Consider the following 21,966-nt stretch of genomic DNA (forward strand, 5'->3'; position numbering starts at 1 on the left):
CAGCGAGCGCAGGTCCGCAACATACAGCTGGGACCTCTGACAGTTCGAACATGCCAACTTAACCACTTATGTGTTTTAAACGTTTGAAAAAAGAATAGAACATGCAGAACTCTTAAAACAGAAAAAAAATGTTTAAAAAAGAAACTGATTATTTAAATTTAAAAAAAATGCTTTTACAGGTAGAGATAGTCTATGGGTATATGTAAAGGGTGATTTTCCAGTGGATGGATAAAAGTCATTATGGGAGAACAAACTTCTTCGTACCTACGTAATTTAATCAGCTTCCCCATCAAAACGGCTTGACTTTAGAACTTTTAATTGAAGCGACTTAATTAAAACTAAGTCAATAAGTTATTGCATAGTAGGTAAATCTCAGCTTATTGGTTTATTCTTTATTATTGTTGCTGAGAAAGTGGTTCTCATTCTCGTTTCGACATTTGTAAAAAGTAGTTATTATTTAAAAAAAAATCGAATGACCTATATTTGCAAAAGTTCTTCCAATATTAACAGGCAATGGACTAATATAGTCAATCTAAGAACTGTTAGACCAACGCAGTGTCCCATTCTCTTCGACTGACTGCACAAACTGCAAAATGTATCGCAAGTCACAAGTTCACTCCCTGCACGGAATAAAATATTAGTATTAGGTATGGATCTTTTGTATGATTTTATTATGTTATAAATGTACAGTACAGTGTATTTATTTTCTGAAAAGAAATCCAGTGTGGTAGAAATGCACACTTTCACTAGTTATTTGTTAATTATACGTTTTATGCTAGAAAATTGTTAGAATTTTCTACAAAATTAACAAAAAAAAAGTATATTTAAGCATCTTTATTCATTTAACAAATATTCATAAATAATTTAATTATTTTTACTGTTTATAACATCTAGCGACATCTTGTATTCAATAGCGGAACTATAGCAGTACCGCCATCTACAACTAACGTAATTAATGCAAGTAAATGATTATAGATGGCTCTGATGGCTTTCCTTTTTAGCTAAAATGTAGGTTTTATTATTATTATTAAACAGTACTTATTAGGGTAGGCAGAAACTCAAAGAAATATTTAAAAAAATAACATAAATAGTTAAGTATTCATTTTGCCTAAGTGCATGCCTAATTACCTATATTATCACTATTTGCGTATTTTTTTAGAAATCACAGGACAATAAATATATAATCTGGCAGTTAAGTAGTTAAGTAATTGCTACAATAAATCTATTTAATAAGTAGGTATCTAAAATAAGTAATAGCCTATGTAAAACATAAACCTAGGTATTGAGTCATTATGAAAACAGTAATAAACTGATAGATATCGACGTATTTACCCATCAATCATCAAAACACATAAATTTTAGTTAGTCACTTGTGTACATAATGTACAAAAATATAGGTACTTCGCCTAATTGCATACACAAATATTAGTGTTATTGAATCAACTCATACCAATTTTTAATTTGATAAGGTGCTAGGCATGTACCTTAGTACTATGTATTAAAACAGTGGCAACAAATTGTATTAATCCATTCATCGAGAGTTCCATCAAACTTTTAATTATAGTAATGGAATTTTTATTTTATTAAACAATGTAACTTGGTGCTAGCAAAAACTTCAGTACAATATCAGCCTTGGCATATTCAAAAACGTACGCTCTTCATGCGCTTTCGCTAAGCGAAATGGCTAAAGAAAAGTTCATCGATCCAAAGTTAGAAAACGCGCGAGTGTACAAGAAGGCGTTGTGTAACGTGATTTACTCAATAAAACCGTTATTATTTATCGAATATCTCTATGGGATATACAGATTTTACTTCACCCGTGGAGAACTACGGCTATGTAATCGGAAAATGAAAACCTACAGCGTTTTAACGATCCTTAGCTTTCTCATTACTGTCTTCGCTTCCATAGACTTCCCGACGCTAGTGTCTGGCACGGCCAAGTCCGTGGTCGTAATGGAAGAGGTTCCCGTGTTCGTGGTCCTTGTCCAGTACACCACATCAACAATAACAGCTTCTTTCCTAGTCAACTCAGCCAACATCGGCATTTTCAATAAGCTCGCTAAAATAGATGCGGTGTTGGAAGCAGAATCAATCAGTGACTACTACAAAAGGTCCCGCATGGAAACGTATGGATTTCTATTTGTTCTAGTTTTATCTCACTTAATCAATATCATAATAGAATTAGTGACAGCAGAAGAAATAACAGTACACGCATTGATTGTCCTGCCATTATACTTCATACAGAAACTCGAAATAGTGGCTTTTTGCAAGTACATTTCTATGGTGAAACGCAGATTGGCATTGATAAATGACCATTTGAAAGTATTTGTCCAAGAGCAGGAGCAAAAGAAGAATAAGACAATATTTAGTGTATCGAAAAATAAACCTGATTCTAAAGAGAATATTGAAATTAACTTTATTGGTCGAGCTGTAGATGGCAATACCAAAATACGGGATCTAGCATCGATGTACGACGTAATTGGGAGGATTTGTTCCGTGATCAATGAAGTGTTTAACTTCCAAATATTTATGACGCTTGTTTCAACCTTTACTTACGTGGTAATAACGATATGGTCATCGTTGTACTACTATCGTACGCCAGCAAGTAATTCAGGGGAGTTGATAAACACAGCGATTTGGTGTTTCAGCGCGATCTACACTGTTGGTGTCATGTCGTTGGCTTGTGAACGATTGCTCTTAGTACGTAATCAGACTAGAGTACTAGTAAACAAGATAATAATGAACTACGATCTGCCGAACTCAATGAGGGTGCAGGCTAAAGCGTTCATGGAGCTGGTTGAGGCTTGGTCGCTACGCATTTACATTTACGACTTATTTTCAGTCGACATAACTTTGATGTTGAAGTTCATTAGCGTTGCTACCACATACTTGATTGTTATTATTCAAATCTCACATTTTGTTTAAATAATCTACTGTTATTTCTGCACTTTAGTTATGGGATTTAGCAATCGTATTTATAATGATAGCTTCTTTAATAAAGGGTGGAGATCGATTATGTTTGTTGCCCTATTTTAATTAACATTGACATTATATTTTAATTAACCACGTTTATTACGTATTAGATATATACATACTACGGTTGATATCCAATATCGTGTACTGAATTTACTTGTCCTTTAAAGCTATTAAATCAATCAATGAATCAATTAAATAGATGAAATTCCAAATTTTTTTAACTCGTGCAATCATTTCAATGAACTACAAACAATGAGAAATGAATTCAGTAGTAGTCTGTTTCTATAGTAACTAGATGCATAACATTTGTTTTATAAGTACCTTCATATTAATGTTTTCAAATACGCTAAGTACATAATACATAATTTAAAGCAAGTACCTGACAATATTTCTGGAGTTTACTTAGGGTATCTCATCTAACTTAAATGGAGCCATATTTTCTTCATCACAGATATCAAAATCGGTTTCTTCCCTTCAACATTATGATTAAGTACACGTTAATTTTGGATTTCTAAGATTGTGTGTGAGTTATCTACAATATCATATCTTTCTTAAAACGAATTTAGGTTGTCAGTCGGCCTAGCTAGAAGGTTAGATAATATGAAAAACGTAATAACTTTAATAGTTTAACAAACAATTCTATGTTTATTAAGTGATATTACTCTTCATTTCTTACTGTCGTATATTCTGAAGTAGACGTCTCATAGAAAATTTATTGAAAGTATATTTGTATTTATTCAGATAAACATGACAAAGACAAAAAGACAATCAAATAAGACAACCATCGAAGAGACTGAAGTCAGTAATGAAGAAAATGGAATAGGAAAAGTTATGCACACAATAAAACCTGTAATAATAACGGAATATTTTTTCGGAATCTTTAAATGTCGTCTAGTGAAGGGACAATTACTGCCGCCAAGCTGGAAAATGAGAATATTTGCAATCCTGTACATGGCAACGTACGGCTCACTGTTTTTGAAAACTTATTGCGATCTAGTTATGATAAATCAGATGAGAGGTTGGCAAGAGTTTTCTGCCTTGGTGGTGTTAAGTCAATATGTAATCACATCAGTCTTGGCTGGTTTTCCCGTCTATTCGGTGCCGTATATTCGCATTTATACATTATTTACGGAACTGGACAAGATGCTGCATGGAGAAACTCTGGACGTGTTTTATAAACAATCACGCGGTCGAACTTACTTATACTTATTCATACTCTTTATCTATAATGTTTTCAATTTCCTTTTAGATATGTTCAGCGAAACTAACTATACATGGGCGTTCATGATATTCCACGTATATTTGTTTCAAAAGTTAGTAGTTTTATCGTTTTCCAAACATATCGATATGATAACTTGTAGGCTGGAGGTGATTAATAGAAGTTTGAAAACGTTTGTTTTTGAACAAGATGTTAGAAAGACCACAATTTTCATTATGAGGAGTAGAAAGAAGGAAATGAAAGACAAAATGCATTTTATTGGACGGCCATCGGAGGACAATATGAAAGTCCGAGACTTGGCCCGAATGTATAACATTCTGGGAAAGATTGGTTTTCTAATTAACGAAGTTTACAACTTTCATATGTTCTTGATTCTGATAGCTGCCTTTGCGTACATAATAGTAACGATTTGGACGGCGCTTTACATTTATCGAAGCCTTGAATTTTCTGCGAAAGATATTGTCAATCTTACTTTTTGGTGCATCGGCGCGTTTATCAACCCTGCAATATTTGCTTTGGTTTGCGAGAACCTACTTCGAGTGCGTAATGAGACAAAGGTTTTTGTAAACAAAATAATAATGAACTATGATCTGCCGAGGACCATGAGGGTGCAGGCTAAAGTATTCATGGAGCTAATCGAAGCTTGGCCGTTACGCATTTATGTTTATGATATGTTTTCTGTAGATATAACAATGATATTAAAGTTTATAAGTGTTGGGACGACATATTTGATCATTATTATTCAATTATTTCATTTGGTTTAAATATATTTATAGTATAATGGTCCATCTGGTATCACTCGCGAACAGCTCGGGAATGGCGTACAACATGACTCGTATTAAAAAATATTGTTCTCAAAATCTTAATTAAAATGCAAATAAATTATATTACTACTTAACAAAACTGTGTTTCATTTTATGTAAATCACCTCAATGAAGATATCTGGTTCTGATAAATGGAACATCGAATCATCGAAAGTCACACAAATTCTAAAATGGAAATAGTCTTCAGATAATAATTTCTCTATTCTATAATAATATGGAACCAAATAGTAATGAAAAAATATTCTGGAAATGAGAGTATATGCTACAGAATAAATAGTACAAGTACTTATAACATGACAGGTCAATTACATAGTACCTACATAAGGACATACTTTTAACATGTGCCTTCTACCTAACCGTTGAGGATCTACAGCCTCTGTTAGTGCTCTCGGGTAGACTCTGTGGTCTACCACCGTATGTCTATACATATAACGCTTTTGATTGCAATATTAACCATCATTTTAGGATTTGGAAGTATTGAGGGTGATAACCATTTAACGCTATAAACCCATTATGTAAAACTATGTGACAAAATATATATATTTTTAGAGATTATTCTCTTTTTGATGGGGTAGGAGGTGTGTGAGCAAGCGCATCGCCTGACCAGGGGCCTTAGTCTGCTATTACAATTGTGTCAGAATGGTCGATCATTGAGCAGTGCGAGAGGGACGGAGCTATACAACCTACATAGCTCCGTCCCTCTCCCGTCCAGACTAAGGCCCCAGAGGAGTAACATGGGTGTTGCTGACCAACAGGCTAGCTAGCATTATTAACAACAGCTGATATTCAGTCAATTCAAAATAATGACACCACAATAAAATTAAGACTACTTAAATTGTCTATCATAACCTAGTTGATGTATAGACTGAAACAAAAAACAAATTTCAACAAGTCACAAAGTCAATAAATTTTATTCTCATTCATTTGATCACGACTATGATGAGTGAACACTTACTTCATTATCGTAATGGAAACTTGTCACTTCGAGTTTTATATTGCGAGGGAATTCAATGCTGAAAAATATATACCAACTATCGGACGTCTTTTAAAAAACTTTTGAAGTTATCTACTTAGAATCTGACATGGAAGAAGTAAAAGAAGGAGACAATGAATCGAATGGAGAGAAGAAAAACGCTAGCAATAGCGAGAAGAAGAAAATCATAGCGATATTTAATAATTTTAAAACAGAAATTTTAATAGAATACTGCTTCGGTATCTACAGGTTTCAAAACATCGACGGAGAACTACGACCCCCAAATTGGAAAATGAAAGTTTACGGAATTTTTATTTTCTTCATATACACCATTGCGTTTTGCTGGTTCATGTACTTTACTCCAGACGCAGAAGCTTCATCAGAACAGAGTGACATCATGACTAATCTGGACAACATCCCTTCCTTCGTCGTACTTTTTCAATACGCATCCTTGATAGTAGCCACCAATTTCTTCAGCTCAATGAACATTCGAATGATCACATTGCTTGCAGAAGTAGACAAGACATTACAATTAGAGATCTGTACTGATTTCTACAAAAAAATGAGTTCCCGTCTCAACAAATTCTTAATTTTTATAACCATCTCACACGTAGCCAATGGCTTGATGGACCTCATCACTGTAGCAGATAGGGCTTGGGCGATAACAGTTTTTCCACTATACTTTCTACAAAGATTCGAAGTATTCATTTTCTGTGCGTACGTAATTGTGGTGAACGGGAGGTTGGCAGTTATCAATAACTATTTGAGGGAATTTAATCAAGAACAGGACAAGAAGAACGTTACAGTTTTTACAGTTAAAGACACGAAAATTAAAACTGAGAAGTCTTTCAACTATATCGGACGCCCATCAGTAAGGAATATGAAAATCCGTGACTTGGCAACCACGTACGATAATATTGGGGAGATTTGTTTCATGATGAACGACGTTTTTAACTTCCAGATCTTTCTGACCCTAGTGTCTGCATTCGTGTACATTGTCATAACTATTTGGACGTCTCTAAGTTTCTATCGGGCAACAGCTTATAGCGCAAATACGTTGATTAATAATGCAATTTGGTGTTTTAACACTATTTGCAACGTTGCTACTATGTCTTTTACTTGTGAACGACTTCTTATTTCCCGTAATGAGACCAGAATTCTAGTAAACAAGATAATAATGAATTATGATTTACCGAAGACGATGAGGGTGCAGGCTAAAGCGTTCATGGAGCTGGTTGAGGCTTGGCCGCTGAGGATTTACGTATATGACATGTTTTCAATTGATATCAAACTCATGTTGAAGTTTATAAGCGTAGCAACCACTTATTTAATTGTTATTATACAGATTTCTCACTTCGTTTAAAATGTTTTTGAGATGATCTGTGTATTTAATTGGTCTTGTAGTCACTTATTAATACTATGTTTTCTGTGAATGATACCTAAGTGTGTTAATAAAATAATTTGCACAATTTGAAATTGGGGTTTAAATGCTGTATGTGTACCTAGTATCACCGTAATTTTCAGTCTTTTTAAGATTTGTTGTGCTTGTAATTTGTAAGTTATTGTAGGAAATAATAAAAATTATTTTACATTGATAGATGTTTATTCATTTTTCAATCAAATTTCTACTCTTTTCAAATAAATTCAAAAACGCAGACAGCCTATCATTTTTTCTATTAATCTATTACTTAGAATTTTACATGCATGCATACATAAAATTGTAAGCAATCTGAAGTTGAACAATGGAATTTTATTGATTTTTATATCAACATTTTTAGTACGGGGCTCCTTACCTTTAATAGCCTGAAAACGTCTCTTGACGATTAATTAGTACATGTAGATGGTTAGGAGTCGGCAAAGACTAAAATGAGTTTAAAAACCGAATATGTATCATAGTCAAAGTTATTTGGTTTAGTTTTGACTTTGACTCTGGTAATGGCTTTGTAAATTAATATTATAACAATTGACGAAGGAGTGGAACAGATAGGCATATGATTAGTTTCGTTTAATGACAGATTTATACAGTATCACAAGTGGTGCTTTTATCAACAACATTGTATATGTACATTGTATAAGTTGTTGAGAAAAGCACCACTGTTTTGTTAGTCTTAACTATCAAAACATTTTATCTTTGTGCATGTATTTAATAATATTAATAGTATCCTTAAAACGTGAGCGCGTTATACGCTCTGATTGGTTGGTTTATTCGAGCCGGCCAATCAGAGCGCCTAACGTGCTCTTGTTTCGATTACTTTAAGCGTAAAGAAAACTCGTACTAAGGGTACTGGATACCGAAAACTTTGTCTCCGCTAGAAGTGATAATAAACAAGTCTAATTATACATATTTCCAGGAAAATAACACGTGTTAAAGACAAACTCATTAGTGATATTAGAGAAAGCTATGGAACATATGAGGTTTAGGTAGCATGAATATTTTATGTACAAGCGAGACTTCATTAAAATAATGGAATATACCATAAATAAGACCCTGACAAGAACATAACATTAGTCATATTCAAGTACTCAACTACGAACAAACGTTTCGGTTCTTTTAAAGCCATAAAAATTGAGGCGACTATCATCATGGAAGCTGAAAAAGAAGATAAAAAGAAATCTCCAGGAGAAAAAAAGAAAGTTGCAGATGAAAGTGAGAAGCAAATTGTAGAATCAATAAACATTATCATATTCATCGAATACATTCATGGCATTTTTAGATTCTCTCTAGTAAATGAGAAACTACGTACACCAGATTGGAAAATGAAGGCGTTCACCGTTTTTATTATAGCAGCTTTTATTGTATTATTCACTACTTACTTCTTACTGCCAACTGATATCACGCATTATAACAGTGAGAATTACGTTCAGACTGCTGACAAGGTGCGCATCATCATATTGTTCATCCAATATGCAGTTTGCACCTTCACTGCATCTTTCCTCGTCAACTCCAACAACATCCGCATCATCACTACCCTTGCTAACTTAGATAACATGTTGCAAGTGGGAAAGTCCAGTAACTTCTACAGCAAGTCGCGTTGGGAAACTTATAAGTACATGGTTCTTGTCGTCATAAGTCAACTGGCTACCAGCATTTTAGATTTTGTTGCTATCGGAGATGTTGCTTGGGCAATAGCAGCTACACCCTTGAACTTCATCCAAAAACTGGAAATAATAACTTTTTGCAAATACGTGGACTTCTTAAGACGTAGACTATTGATGATCAACAGCTATTTGAAGACATTTGTCGATGAACAAGATCAAGAGACTGCTACGGTTTTTACAATACGATCCAGGACGGTGGAAACTACAGACAAGTTCAACTTTATTGGACGAGCATCAGATAGTAACACTAAAATAAGAGATGCAGCAAAGATGTACGATGTCATCGGTCAAATCTGTACCATGGTTAATGAAGTGTTCAACTTTCAAATACTGACAATCCTCATGAGTACTTTTGCCTTCATCATTATTATCATGTGGACCTCCCTCTACTACTACCGATCGGCCATTAGCGAATTGCCCCTATTGATGAATGTTATAGTTTCATCATTCTTTTGGATTTGCTATGTTGCTATCATGTCGATTGCCTGTGAACGACTGCTTCTTGTCCGCAACGAAACGAAGATTCTTGTGAATAAGGTGATCATGAACTATGATCTGCCGAAGACGATGAGAGTGCAGGCTAAAGCATTCATGGAGCTTGTCGAAGCTTGGACTCTACGTATCTACATTTACGACATGTTTTCCGTTGACATTACACTGATGTTAAAGTTTATCAGTGTTGCGACCACTTATTTGATTGTTGTTATTCAAATATTCAACTTCTTTTAAGCTTGAATTTGCATTACCCTCGCACTTTAGTATATGCAATATGTGTGAGTGTATGAATTTTCAAATAAAAGCATTGTGTTTGGAGTTTTGTTTTTATTTTACACTTATTTTATCATAGGTCTGTACAAAATTAATTAAAACTATTTAAATACTATATCTTATTACAATTTTTCAAGTTCATCAATGGGTAGTACGTCAAAAAGTTGTTTTACGTTTTTCATTATCGATTTAACGCCGAATTCTACCATAGGAGTTCCGAATTCTTCTGCTACCATCTTCCAGTTGCTATTCATGAAGTCGAGGACAGCGTTGCCTGGGAAAAAGAGATTTACCATCATTAATGAGTTGAAACGTATATTACCTTCTATAAAGTAATTAGTTAATGAGACCATAACCTAAATGGAGTTAACTCGTAGTTACTTAATGGGCAATAAACATTAATAGATTATATAGTATGGAAACTTTTAAAAGTTCAACAAAAAATAACAACAGGATATCTCACTACTAGACTAAAATGAACATGAAATAAACATTAAACCTATATGAGTATAAATAAGATTCAAACATTTTTAACAATACTCACTCATGGCGGGGTTTCCCTTAAACAGGTTCGTCATGCTATACATAACTCTGCCATCATAGCCGTGTTCGATTCTGGAATCCTTGATATCGATATACCGACGGCCGTCTGACCTTACAACTGACCCCAGTTGAAGTTGACTATGAAGCTTGAGATTTCCTAAAAAGTATAGGTATAAAATTAACAAAGGTTGCTAATTGAGGAAAAAACTTCATGCATAAAGGATAAAGGCTAATTTTAGTATCATTTTATATGATAATCTCTGTAACGAATGAACAAAAAGCAGAACGATTAACCGTTTATAAATTCTTGGAAAATAACAGATATAGCATTTGATTAAAGGGAAAATCGATCAAAATAATTATGGTTAGTATTTTCAATTGGGAAATTGAAGCAGACATACACATTAAATTAATTAAATTTTGGAAAGATAGGTTAAGCGATACTTACTGCACTTAATAATGGATTCTCCGTCTCCATTAATGGGGAACAACAGAAGCCTTCCAGAAGACCTGTACTTTCCTTTGATAGTCAGATTGCAATGCATCTGAGACTCAAATAAACCTCCTCCAAAACTGTAAATACAGTAAAAGTAAAAATAAATAAGCCATCAGAATATTGTTGACCTTTGTGAAATGTCTTATACGGATATAATAGCAAAAAATAAGCTATAGATTAAGCATTGGAGTCGTCTGATGACACAGAGTTTTTAGGGAGTCATCGCCAACTAATTGTGGTGCAGTCTAAAAATTTATAATTTTAAATATGACTAAATATTATAAATTTTACACCATATTTGTATATCCTCTAAGAAGCAGGAAGCTTTGAACTCAAATTAAATTGTACAGAAATGCTTACCTAGCATAATCGACGTTGCATGTTTTTAAACCTTTAGCGTAACCATTGCTAAAGGCTATATCGATTCCAGGTAATTTCAATTGAAGTTTCTTCAGTTCGTAAGGATCCAAAGATTCAATGCCTAGGTCGGGAATGCCATCAGCAATTGTTGGTAGGGCTGCTTGCACTGTTTTCCTTAAACATTCTGGTGATAGGTCTCTGCATGGTCTTCTAAATGATACTGAAATGCGAGAAAGGTCTTTAGATAAAAATTCATAAAGGAACTAAACAAACAATGTCCAGCTTCCAACTGCTCAAATCAATAAAAAGGTACAGAAAAAAAAAGATACTTACCGGAATAAGCTGATGTTAATCCAATAACCGATGCTAATGCAACACTGTAAAATAACGCGTCAACAACCATTTTTTGTAAACCTTAATTTTATAAAATAACTTAAGATAAGTTCTCTAGGAGAGTAAGTTTTGAACTGATAATCCTAACACTGCCCTTTCAATTTATATAGATACAAATGAAATGCAATTAGGCATAATTTGCGTTAATTACATAAATGACACCATAAGTTAATTAAAATTTAATGCAGGTATGATTAATGGGGGTATTGCAATTTGCTTAATGGGTTAAATAAAATTGCGTTTTAAGTCTAATTAGTCTTTATTCGGGGAATGTTATATTACTACTGCTTCTACCTTGTTTTGTTTCTTTGTCAGACTTATCTTGGTCAGGCTTTTTTGTTTCTGATTTATCTTTGTCAAGTTTATCTTTATCAGTCTCATCTTTGTTAGATTCAACTTTGCCAGATTTATCTGTTTCAGACTTATCTGTTTCAGACTTATCTTTTTCAGATTTATCTTTTTCAGATTTATCTTTTTCAGATTTATCTTTTTCAGATTTATCTTTTTCAGATTTATCTTTTTCAGATTTATCTTTTTCAGATTTATCTTTTTCAGATTTATCTTTATCTACATCAATTGTATGACCTGGACCAAATCTAGAATCTAAATCGAGATCTTCATCTTCATCGTCAGGATTAATTGGTTTTTTTGTTGTATGTGGTTTCTTTGTTCCAAAAATGTCATCTAGTACGTCAGGTGGAATGGTGAAACCTAGCGTTGTAGACCATTTAGGAGTGACAGGGGGATTATAGGTGGTCGGTTCAGTTTTCCAAGTTTGGGTCACCTCCTTATTGCCATCAACCTCTGGAGTAGTAGGTCGGAGATCAAATTCGTCGGAACATCTTGATTTATATCTGAATCTCACGTCTGAAACGAAAAATATACAAATTAGTAAACCAAAATGTTTATTTTATTTATGACTTTCGATAAACCTACTGTCTTAGTCGAATTTAAATTGAATGCTTTGACTTCGACATTGATGTAAAATATAATCGATAAAGAGTATTTTTTTTGTTAATAGAAACTTCTTTACTTACCAACACCACAAAATTTAGAACACACCAGATTTCCCATATTAGTGTAGGTAAGACCGTCTGTCCCGCAGACTGGGTCATATTCAGATGTCACGGGGCAATTCCGTATACAAGTCGCGATACTAGGAGGCAAAGTGACTGGAGGAGGTTCAATTGTTGTTGGTGGCCGAGGTGTTGGTGGCTGAGGTGTAGGTGGCTGAGGTGTAGGTGGCTGACGTGTTGGTGGCTGAGGTGTTGGCTCAGAGTTACATGGAGCAAATTTAGCTGCCCACACATCTGAAATAAAAATTGTGTATATCAAGTAATGTATAGGTACAATAGCTATATGAACCATATGTTATGGCGAAGTACCAAAATTACTTACCAATTCCACACATTTGAGCACACAACAAGTATCCAGGATTCTTGAATGTAACGCCATTTGTTCCGCAAACAGGGTTAAATTCTTGTGTTAAAGGACAATTTTTAATACATCTGTGCACATCTGGATCTGGAATGACTCTACCACATGGGTTTTGAGTTGTTGGTGGTGACACTGTAGGTGGTGGATGGGTTGATGGTGGAATTGTTGGTGGTGGAACTGTTGGTGGTGGAATTGTTGGTGGTGGAACTGTTGGTGGTGGAATTGTTGGTGGCTTAACTGTCGGTGGGGGCGTCGTCTTAGGCACGATACCACAAGCAATACACGCTTTGTCACACACAACTTGAACATCTGCGGATAAACAATCGACATTAAATTAACATCAAGGTCATACGTGTAACTAAGTAAACTAAATTATTATGCGCTACTGAATAGAACAACTTAGGGAAACTGATAGGTAATCTCTCAGATAAAAGAAACTAAATGAGAAATTCATCAAGGATAAGTCTCACCTTGACCGCAACTTCGAGCGCACATCAATCGATCTATGTTCATGTAAGTTATTAGGTCTGAACCGCAAACAGGTTGGAATGTTGAAGTTATGCGACAACTCTTCATGCAATGTTGGAATTCGGAGAAAGGTGTGGTTCGGCCCATGGGAGGTGTTGGTGAGGGACGAGCCGTGGTCCTCTGAGTAGGAGGCGGATCACCACCATTATCGACGGGCGGTGGGCAAACAGATCTCCGTCTTATCTCCACATCTGAAATTAAAAATTATTATTGTATTATTAAAAAAACTACTGATTATATTATTTTGCGAGTTAAACTGTTCCCTTTTTCTGATTCAAAGAATTTCTCTGAACTAGCATGTTTCATAAACCTGACCGTTGCACAAAAAACTAAAATTCAAGTTTTCAATTCACGCTAAAACATTTTTAAATATTTTTTTCCTCATACAAATAATGCCAGATCATATCTAAGTGCAAATTATTTTGAGTTTAGTGAACATCAAACTGTCTCAACAGTAGCTATTGCGAGATTTTAAACTGATAACTGGGTAGTCCGAATTAAGAATTAAAACTACATGAACGACTACCTTAATTGGTTTTTTATGTCAGGTAATATCCCTATACCCTTTTCCCGAGGCTGAAAAATACTATGCCGAAAACCGCATCAAAACCTGTTCAGCAAAACACGCGATAATCGCGCACGAACATACATACATACATACATACAGGACAAACCGTGAACCCGTTTTTTTTAAGTTATTAACAACGATTTACTCACGTCAATATATTGAGAAAATCTCTAATAGACGTAAATATATTGAGAAAAGCTCTGCTCATAATGAAGAGTTCCTGTGTAACTCGAAACTAGTAGAGCTTTTCACAATCTTTATATATATAATTCTTCTGTAAGTGTGTATGTCACTGAACTTCTCTTAAACGACTGGACCGATTTTGATGAAATTTTTTGTGTGTGTTCAAGGGGATCTGAGAATGGTTTAGATTCACAATTTTAGCCACTGGACAATGTTTTTTTTAATTAATTTTTAATTTATTAGTAGTTGTTGATTTCGAAATGTTTTACATTGGATCCGACAAATTTTCAAATTAAAGACGTGTAGACAGGACAACGTCTGTCGGGTCGGCTAGTATATTTATGTGAGTAAACCGTTGTTTTTTGTTAATTTAGTATGTTCACTATAGTTATTATAAAAATATGTTTTATTTATTGCTAACATATTGTAAAAATCTCACTTTTCACTGGAGATATCTAAAGAAAAGCTTACATATGTAAAAAGTTATTATTTTAACTTACTGACTCCACAGCTTTTAGCACAGAACAGTTTCCCTTCATTAGGATAAGTTTCTCCATCAGTACCACAGACAGGATTAAACTCAGGCGTTGAGGGACAGGATTCTATGCAACTTTCAATCTCTGGTGATAAGGTAGTAAATATTTCTTCTGCATCCGTTGTTGTTTCAGGTACCACTTCAGTTGTGGGTTCCCGTGTAGGCCTTGTTGGCCAGATGGGTCCTGTGGGCCATGTGTTTTTGGTGGGTGCTGGATGAGGTTCAGGATGCATAGTTGGCCATGATGGTTCTGAAGGTACAGTTCTTGTAGGACGGGGTTTTTCTGTGGTCACAGGAGGAATGGTTGGTGGCTCTGTTGGTGAAGTGTATGGAGGATGGTAGGTGGTTATCGGCGGTTCTTTTGTTGGAGGCTTTGTTGGTTCCGTCGGCGGTTTTGTTGGTACCGTCGGCGGTTTTGTTGGTGCAGTTGTTGGTTGTGTTGTTTTATCTGGTCTCCCGCAACTGTACAAAGAAATATCATGTTCTAATTCATCTGTGATCATGGCGCTTGCAACAGTGCGGATATATTGGAAATTCATAGGCATAAATATCGTGTTGTTGTTATACTGACATTTAAATTCTTTAAATTGAGACAGGGATGTTAAGAAGATAGTCACTTTTTTTGATAATTTTCGAAATGTGTCTATGACGTCACGTTTTTTGGTATAATAACATGCACCGGAATTATTAATGCTAATAATGATCCAATCAATTAATGAACATATCATTATTTTAATAGCTCGTGCAGTAAATGAGTCATTTGTAAAGTACCGAGGGATTCCTGTTACTGGTAAGGACAAAGCATGGGGATATTCGTTTCAAAATTATCGTATACTACGAACAAGATAACGATGTTTTGATCGTCGTTGATAAAATGTGCGTGGACTCCTGTTATTCTAAAAATGTTGTCAGTTTTTTTTAATAATATTGATTAGTTCTCCACGGACTGTTGGTCCGTGCAATTGTCATATGTACAATGTTGTCAGTTAACAGACACTTACATAGATCCTTTACAAGGTTTGCGGTGCCAATCATCGTCTGGATCATATTTTTCGAAGCTATCTTCGTCAGAGTCATCAGGTCCACTGTCATTTTCACCGGAATCTCCCCACATGTGTCCGTGTGGTCCTCCAGGTCCGTGACCCCACGGATGGCCGTGGGGACCGGGAGGACCACCGTGAGGACCTCCGTGAGGACCACCGTGTCCCCACGGACCACCACGACCTCCGTGGCCCCAAGGGCCGCCAGGTCCACCATGGCCCCAACCTCGCCCAGGACCACCACCACCGCCTCCTGGACCGTAACTTTCTACGACCACCATCCCTAATACTGCAAACGCTGAAAATCATAATTGAACCTAGTTAGGTGCCTTTTATAAATATTAAAGAGATACATTTCACATTGAATTGTCAACATGCAAAATTTTACAACTTTTGATTATTTGACAGTTTAGAAAAATGTACATCATTTTGAGGGTATTAGGCATCTTAGTTAAAATAATAAATATTAGGAAAGTAGGTGTAACATAAAATAAATCAATAGATATTTACTACCTACATTTGAAATAAAAAATACCATGAAGAGATGTGGGCGGTACACCTGTTAAAGCGTATCTTTATCTTAAATTCATGAAATTTAACTATACACCAAAAGTTTAATAAACACTCAGTAGTGTTTATTGTCTTGTATTCTGAATATAGAGTTCAAAGAAAATCTTCGTTTATAAGTAGCAAAAGGTTTCTGGCTAATGATGACGATGATGCTGGTGATCGTGATGATAATTATGGCGATGAGGATGATGATGATGTAACGAAGACATTTATATATCACATGATGCAGGATTGTGCTTCAGTTTGGCAATAAGTCAACAAATGCAACACGATCGATGCATCGTGCGACATATAATTCGAAGACAACTTGTGTTATTGTTACATGCTAGTGATAAAACAAAATACAACTATAAAGTTTAAAAAGTAGGTAGTACAGATGCCAGTAGAAGCTACTTTATTGCAAAGTAATAAGGTAGAAAATCGATTATAAAGACAGTTAAATCTACTGGTATCTGTAACGAAATCGAAGAGTAATCATCGCACACATAAACGGCACGGCCACGTCACGGTTGCAGCACAGCGTCTTTGGTTTTAGAAACAATACGAAAATACTGTAAGCGCGTTGTCAGCGGGCGGACCGCACGCTTACAGCCTTTTTGTATCTTAAACTTGTCATTTAAATTTGAACATTAAAACATTAATGTTCAAATTTAAATGAAAAGTTTATTGCTGTACTTCCACATGGCGATGCCGTTAATGTGTGATATGTGCTTAAGAATTGACAAATAACATAAATTGACATTAGTTGTATGGAGTTTTGTCAAAAGTCAAGACCGATCCAGAGGTATTGGAATAAGATCGGTTTTGAAAAGCGGCTGTAAATGTATGTTTTAAAATCACTTGCAGCCGAAGTTAAAAACCGACCTAAATTCATTTTTTTAGATCAAGATCGACTTTTCACAATAGTTAGTAGTAGTAGTTAGTATAAAGTTTTTGTAAAACACCAAGATCGATCAGAGATCTTAAATTAAGATTAGTTAAAGACTTGGTTTACAATCAATCAAAATAAGGTTAAATACCAACATAGGAGCTATTTTGGCTATAAGAGCAAGGCATTGACCAGAGGTTCTAAGTGAAGAAAATCATTACAATAATATAACCGCACTTCGATTTAAAGCACGCCGTATAATATACACGTATTAAATATCAGGTAAATATTGAGAAGTATTTGCGTACTTATAGGCAAGTACAGATTTACTAAACATGTATATTTTTACAGCTTAAGCTAAATACATGCTACACTAACAATACAATAGATTTTTAGTTTTAGTATAAGTGGAATTAAAACTAAAAATCTATTGTATTGTTAGTGTAGCATGGATTTCCGCAAAATAACGCCTGATTCTATTTTATATAAATACAGTTAAAGTAATGATGCAGGTACTATTTGTTCCTTGAAGCTAAATATCCTATATTGCATATAACATAATGTATATGGAGGTACAATCACATTAGCGACTACCCCCATTAATGAAAAATACTAAACAATTAAGAAGGTAAAAACACATTTAATAATTATTGTTGATGAAGCTAAAGAAGTATGTAAGATTCGTAGCAACTGGTGTTCCATAGTCTCTACCTACCTCTATGGGAGACAGGCGTGAGGTTATGTGTGTATGTATGTTATTATTAGTAAGAAAGGCGGAACTATAAAGTTATCTATTTTAAAATCAGATGGTCTAGATTGGGTGGACTATTCATTACATAATTGTATCTACTTTAACACGCAACATCACGCCTTCTCTGAAAGAGAATCTTTAACAACAAACTGACTCGTTAGTCAATTAGCCACAAGGTTCATTACCTTACAGGTGGACACAGGTACGATACTCAAGATAAGCAAAGTATGATTGGGGTTTATGGTTATTCAAAACCAAAATTCAGGGGACCCACCGATCAAAACTTATCTCAGTAATAGAACGATATCTCAAATTGTTACCAGCGTATGGATACATAATGGGCTCACATTTTATATAAACACTTCTGTCTACCGCTTAGGGCTTATCAAAAACCATTACGGTAACCTACTTAAGTAGACAAGAGTTACTTTCAGTTTACCCTCATCTAGAACATTTCGTATTACCTACATCTGCCAAAATATATTAAAAACTGTTAGGATTTAAATTATATATAGTACTGTCATAAATATCATGATATTTGTATATTCTCTTTAATTGATTAACATAGGTTTTCCCACAATCTCAGCTCACGATGAAGTGTGCATCAATAGTTATACAATTTATAGGTGACATTGACCGCAAATTATGACATTTGCCGGTAAAGCAAAACTGCACAAATATTGTATCTTCAATCGGAAGATTTTATATTTTATTGTATATATATATGCAACGTTACGCCTTTTATCCCTGAAGGGGTAGGTAGAGCTGCACATTACGGCACGTAATGCCGCTAAACAGTGTACACCCATATTTCATTTCGTGTTACAATTTTCATGTAATAAAGGGTGAGCCCATTGCCATTTAAAGTTAATTAAAAGTAAAAAATTAAGTTACTATTTTATTGTTACTTTTTATTTTATTTCATGTCCCAATCTTTAAAAAAAACCTTTAATCCTGTATAACACCATATATTAAGCTGAACGATTAAGTGACGAGATCGTACCTAATAGCGAGTACTAAAATATTTCTTGAAATCACAACACATCACGTTATAAAACTTAGAAAAACCAACTAGAGTTACTACCATAAAAATATAACGAAGCTAATAACGTGTATTAGTGCAAGCATGTGAGAACTAACGTACCAACTAGTTTTAAACTGCAAGAAAATAATATGGAGGTAGGTCAGTTACCCTCAGTGCTCATCTGTAATTACCCGTACTATACAATCAGGTTTTGAAATTACATTATCTCGCTAGTAAGTATTATAAAACATTATATAAACTTATATAAACTAGGTACCTTCGTTCTGAAGAATAGTATACCCATATCGAATAACTAATTACATGATTATCAATTCTAAAGTATAAAACGTACGATTGAAATTACTATGCACGTTTGATTTATAAGAAATCATAGCAGGTAAATCACAAAATATGTATCTAAAAACTTGACCATCCTTGAATGTCTATCTTACTTTTAATTAGGTTCCGGTTTCTAAGCACAGATACGACTTATCATTTCAAGATGAGTACGAAAATAATAACAAGAAATTACTTACCTATATACAAAAACGTCTTCATTTTTTCCACTGTGGCACTGTGTAGTTATTGTAAATAAGTCCTATTATACTAAATGCTAAACACAGTCACCCAATTCGAGGTCGATTCACAAAATGAGCTGTGTCTTCAAAACACGTGCGATCATACTTTGTTCTTTAAACAAATCCCCTCTCCATTTTCCTCTTACAACCCGTTTCCATCTTGTATCATTTTCGTTAAATATTAATAACCAATCAAAATATTTAATACGAATTAATTTATTTGTCTATGTAACAATTTCATCCACCAATTCTAAGTTTACGTCAAACGAAAATTATACTTGTCTCATTGTAATAAATGTCAATTTAATTTATCACTACTTAAATCCTACTGATGCGTTTGAAAATATGGAGTATTCGATAAATTGTTCCGCGGATTTATGAAGTCCGTCCGTCACTCGCCACATAAAGTCGTAAACTCGAAGGAGACACAATGTAAAAAACTGAGATAATGTGATGTTTCAACAGGTTTAAAAAAAAACAAAGTGTAGGACTCAACTCGCGAGTTTTCAACGCACTAATGACATCGACCAGTTCTATTGCAGCTTTTTAAATAGCTGCATTCACAGTTTGACTAAACAAGGTATTATATTTTTACTACTACCCTTTACGCATGACTTCTGTTACTAAGATTAAAACTATTCTGAATATGAATCTACACTCGGCGTCACAAAAATCGCACCTCTTTAAAAGTTCCCTTCATAGTCATTTTAACCCTATTAATCAATGGCAGACATATGACTGTAAGGTATCATTGGAAAGGTAATTCATTTAAGTTTAAGAATAAATCAATGGATTTGGTTTTTTGTTTACCAGGGAATAAAAAAGCAAGCAAATGCAAATGATTAAAAAGTTACATTTTATTTTATCAGCAAATAAGTTCTTAAAACAACTTAAAACCTAGTGTTACCCTCCCTAGCCCTGATGACTGCTTCCATGCTTTCTCTCATGGACGAATTAATGTGACAACAGTCTCTTGAGGAATGTTATCCCATTCTGAATATTTTGACAACATTTTTTTAACGTTACGTGCTGATGAGATCTGTTATGTTTAGGAATTCTAACTGTTGTTAATTTAAAGGTCGTTAAACGTACTTTTAATTGATACCAATATTAATAAGGTGTAATGTATTCGTTACTGGCGGGACATGTTTTAAACTTACAATTTTCCAAGAGGTGCGATTTTTGTGACGCCGAGTGTATATTAGGTTTACTTTTTGCATTCTCCCATGTACGTGACAGCAGTCAATTATTATTTGTTTTATTTAATTGTATTAGCAAGGACAATTAAATAAAACACTGACGAAAAATTATTTATATGTGAAATCATCCTATTTAAATATACCTTCCCAGTTCCTTGTTCTAAAGAACTTCATGGTTTTCATTGAAAACTAACTAACACTGACGACACCTTAAAAAGGAGTAGTTACTGCATATCCCCATTAGAAATAATGCTGATTGGTCGCTTTTACTTTTTTATAATTAAGAATCTTACGGGTTTCCTTAACCTCTTGTCTGTTAGTATGAGCCACAATAGAAAACACATTGTCTTGAGTATATCATTCCATCACACCATGGGTTAAAAAAAGGAATGAAATAAAGGACTGAACTGTCTTATAAAAAAATTAAAGGCTATTTGTCTTCATTTACAAAACTACTTTTAAATATTTTTATTCGTCCACCGACAAAAAACCCAAAATGGTTCTTTCACAAAAACCATTTTGGTGGACGGAAGTAATATTTTAAATATTCATTCATAGGTAGAAAATTTATATTTAACATTTCATCCATGAAAAAATAATTTAGAGGTACAAAAGTTCTAAAGGTAAAATAAATGTTTAATCCTCGCTTAGGTCTACGTTCCGGCAAACAACGGGTTAATTGTTTCATAAAAACATTAAATGGGCACCTCAATACATACATATAGATAGATGCATTTAATTACCCAATTAACTTAACATTTTCTTTAAATAAAAATATTTCTTCGAAAACTCGTCGAATCCGTATCAGTTAATTTACCTTTCCAAATATATAGATAACTGGATATTTTTAGGTTGTAACTAACTTTAGTATCGAAATTGCATCGTATTAATAAATATGATAGAAGGTAGTAGAAATGCGGCCTCCATCCCACTTGCCATGGCTTATAGAAGACGCTGACGCTCTTATGTAGAAGAGGTTTATATTACAAAATCTATAGCAATCTCACCCCTGTTTCCCATGGGGTAGACAGATA

The 21,966-nt window shown here is 34.3% G+C and overlaps 6 protein-coding genes across 7 annotated transcripts; 4 read left to right on the plus strand and 2 right to left on the minus strand.

Moving 5' to 3' along the window:
* The first annotated feature begins 1,294 nt into the window (after positions 1-1,294).
* Positions 1,295-3,009, plus strand: LOC118276013 (uncharacterized). Its single transcript, XM_035594142.2, has one exon. It carries the CDS (start codon positions 1,681-1,683, stop codon positions 2,923-2,925), a length of 1,245 nt encoding a protein of 414 aa, XP_035450035.2. The 5' UTR covers positions 1,295-1,680; the 3' UTR covers positions 2,926-3,009.
* A 120-nt stretch (positions 3,010-3,129) lies between these two features.
* On the plus strand, positions 3,130-4,988 carry LOC126912922 (uncharacterized). The gene has a single exon (XM_050707408.1). The coding sequence runs from the start codon at positions 3,724-3,726 to the stop codon at positions 4,957-4,959; it is 1,236 nt and encodes a 411-aa protein (XP_050563365.1). The 5' UTR covers positions 3,130-3,723; the 3' UTR covers positions 4,960-4,988.
* A 1,057-nt stretch (positions 4,989-6,045) lies between these two features.
* LOC118276405 (uncharacterized) lies at positions 6,046-7,355 on the plus strand. Its single transcript, XM_035594702.2, has one exon. The coding sequence runs from the start codon at positions 6,102-6,104 to the stop codon at positions 7,353-7,355; it is 1,254 nt and encodes a 417-aa protein (XP_035450595.2). The 5' UTR covers positions 6,046-6,101.
* Positions 7,356-8,431: 1,076 nt separating this feature from the next.
* On the plus strand, positions 8,432-9,944 carry LOC118276099 (uncharacterized). Its single transcript, XM_035594263.2, has one exon. The coding sequence runs from the start codon at positions 8,576-8,578 to the stop codon at positions 9,818-9,820; it is 1,245 nt and encodes a 414-aa protein (XP_035450156.2). The 5' UTR covers positions 8,432-8,575; the 3' UTR covers positions 9,821-9,944.
* On the minus strand, positions 9,894-11,895 carry LOC118276100 (circadian clock-controlled protein daywake-like). Its single transcript, XM_035594264.2, has 5 exons — positions 11,592-11,895; positions 11,259-11,478; positions 10,851-10,975; positions 10,404-10,559; positions 9,894-10,133 (listed from the first exon to the last, which is right to left on the minus strand). The coding sequence occupies exons 1-5, from the start codon at positions 11,659-11,661 to the stop codon at positions 9,982-9,984; spliced, it is 723 nt and encodes a 240-aa protein (XP_035450157.2). The 5' UTR covers positions 11,662-11,895; the 3' UTR covers positions 9,894-9,981.
* Positions 11,892-20,266, minus strand: LOC118276098 (uncharacterized). 2 transcript variants are annotated; one of them, XM_050707226.1, is made up of 8 exons: positions 19,692-20,266; positions 15,904-16,240; positions 14,868-15,364; positions 13,559-13,807; positions 13,273-13,397; positions 13,050-13,242; positions 12,689-12,961; positions 11,892-12,518 (listed from the first exon to the last, which is right to left on the minus strand). In XM_050707226.1, the coding sequence occupies exons 1-8, from the start codon at positions 19,711-19,713 to the stop codon at positions 11,911-11,913; spliced, it is 2,304 nt and encodes a 767-aa protein (XP_050563183.1). In that variant the 5' UTR covers positions 19,714-20,266; the 3' UTR covers positions 11,892-11,910. The 2 variants fall into 2 exon arrangements, with proteins under 2 accessions (XP_050563183.1, XP_035450155.2); XM_035594262.2 differs by having other exon boundaries at positions 13,050-13,397.
* Between the last annotated feature and the right edge of the window lie 1,700 nt (positions 20,267-21,966).

This window comes from Spodoptera frugiperda, chromosome 31 (assembly GCF_023101765.2).
Source record: "Spodoptera frugiperda isolate SF20-4 chromosome 31, AGI-APGP_CSIRO_Sfru_2.0, whole genome shotgun sequence".
Classification (NCBI taxonomy): Eukaryota; Metazoa; Arthropoda; class Insecta; order Lepidoptera; family Noctuidae; genus Spodoptera; species Spodoptera frugiperda.

What these genes read in the sequence shown, in the direction of transcription:
- LOC118276013 (XM_035594142.2), top strand. Translation starts at nt 1,681, where the DNA reads ATGGCTAAAGAAAAGTTCATCGATCCAAAGTTAGAAAACGCGCGAGTG.
- LOC126912922 (XM_050707408.1), top strand. Translation starts at nt 3,724, where the DNA reads ATGACAAAGACAAAAAGACAATCAAATAAGACAACCATCGAAGAGACT.
- LOC118276405 (XM_035594702.2), top strand. Translation starts at nt 6,102, where the DNA reads ATGGAAGAAGTAAAAGAAGGAGACAATGAATCGAATGGAGAGAAGAAA.
- LOC118276099 (XM_035594263.2), top strand. Translation starts at nt 8,576, where the DNA reads ATGGAAGCTGAAAAAGAAGATAAAAAGAAATCTCCAGGAGAAAAAAAG.
- LOC118276100 (XM_035594264.2), bottom strand. Translation starts at nt 11,661, where the DNA reads ATGGTTGTTGACGCGTTATTTTACAGTGTTGCATTAGCATCGGTTATT. An exon ending in AGAATCCATTATTAAGTGCA is followed by an intron (nt 10,560 to 10,850) that starts GTAAGTATCGCT and finishes TATACTTTTTAG; the next exon opens with GAAATCTCAAGCTTCATAGT. An exon ending in TAAGGGAAACCCCGCCATGA is followed by an intron (nt 10,134 to 10,403) that starts GTGAGTATTGTT and finishes TCTTTTTCCCAG; the next exon opens with GCAACGCTGTCCTCGACTTC.
- LOC118276098 (XM_035594262.2), bottom strand. Translation starts at nt 19,713, where the DNA reads ATGAAGACGTTTTTGTATATAG. An exon ending in GAAGACGTTTTTGTATATAG is followed by an intron (nt 16,241 to 19,691) that starts GTAAGTAATTTC and finishes TATGATTTTCAG; the next exon opens with CGTTTGCAGTATTAGGGATG. An exon ending in TGCTAAAAGCTGTGGAGTCA is followed by an intron (nt 13,808 to 14,867) that starts GTAAGTTAAAAT and finishes TTTTAATTTCAG; the next exon opens with ATGTGGAGATAAGACGGAGA.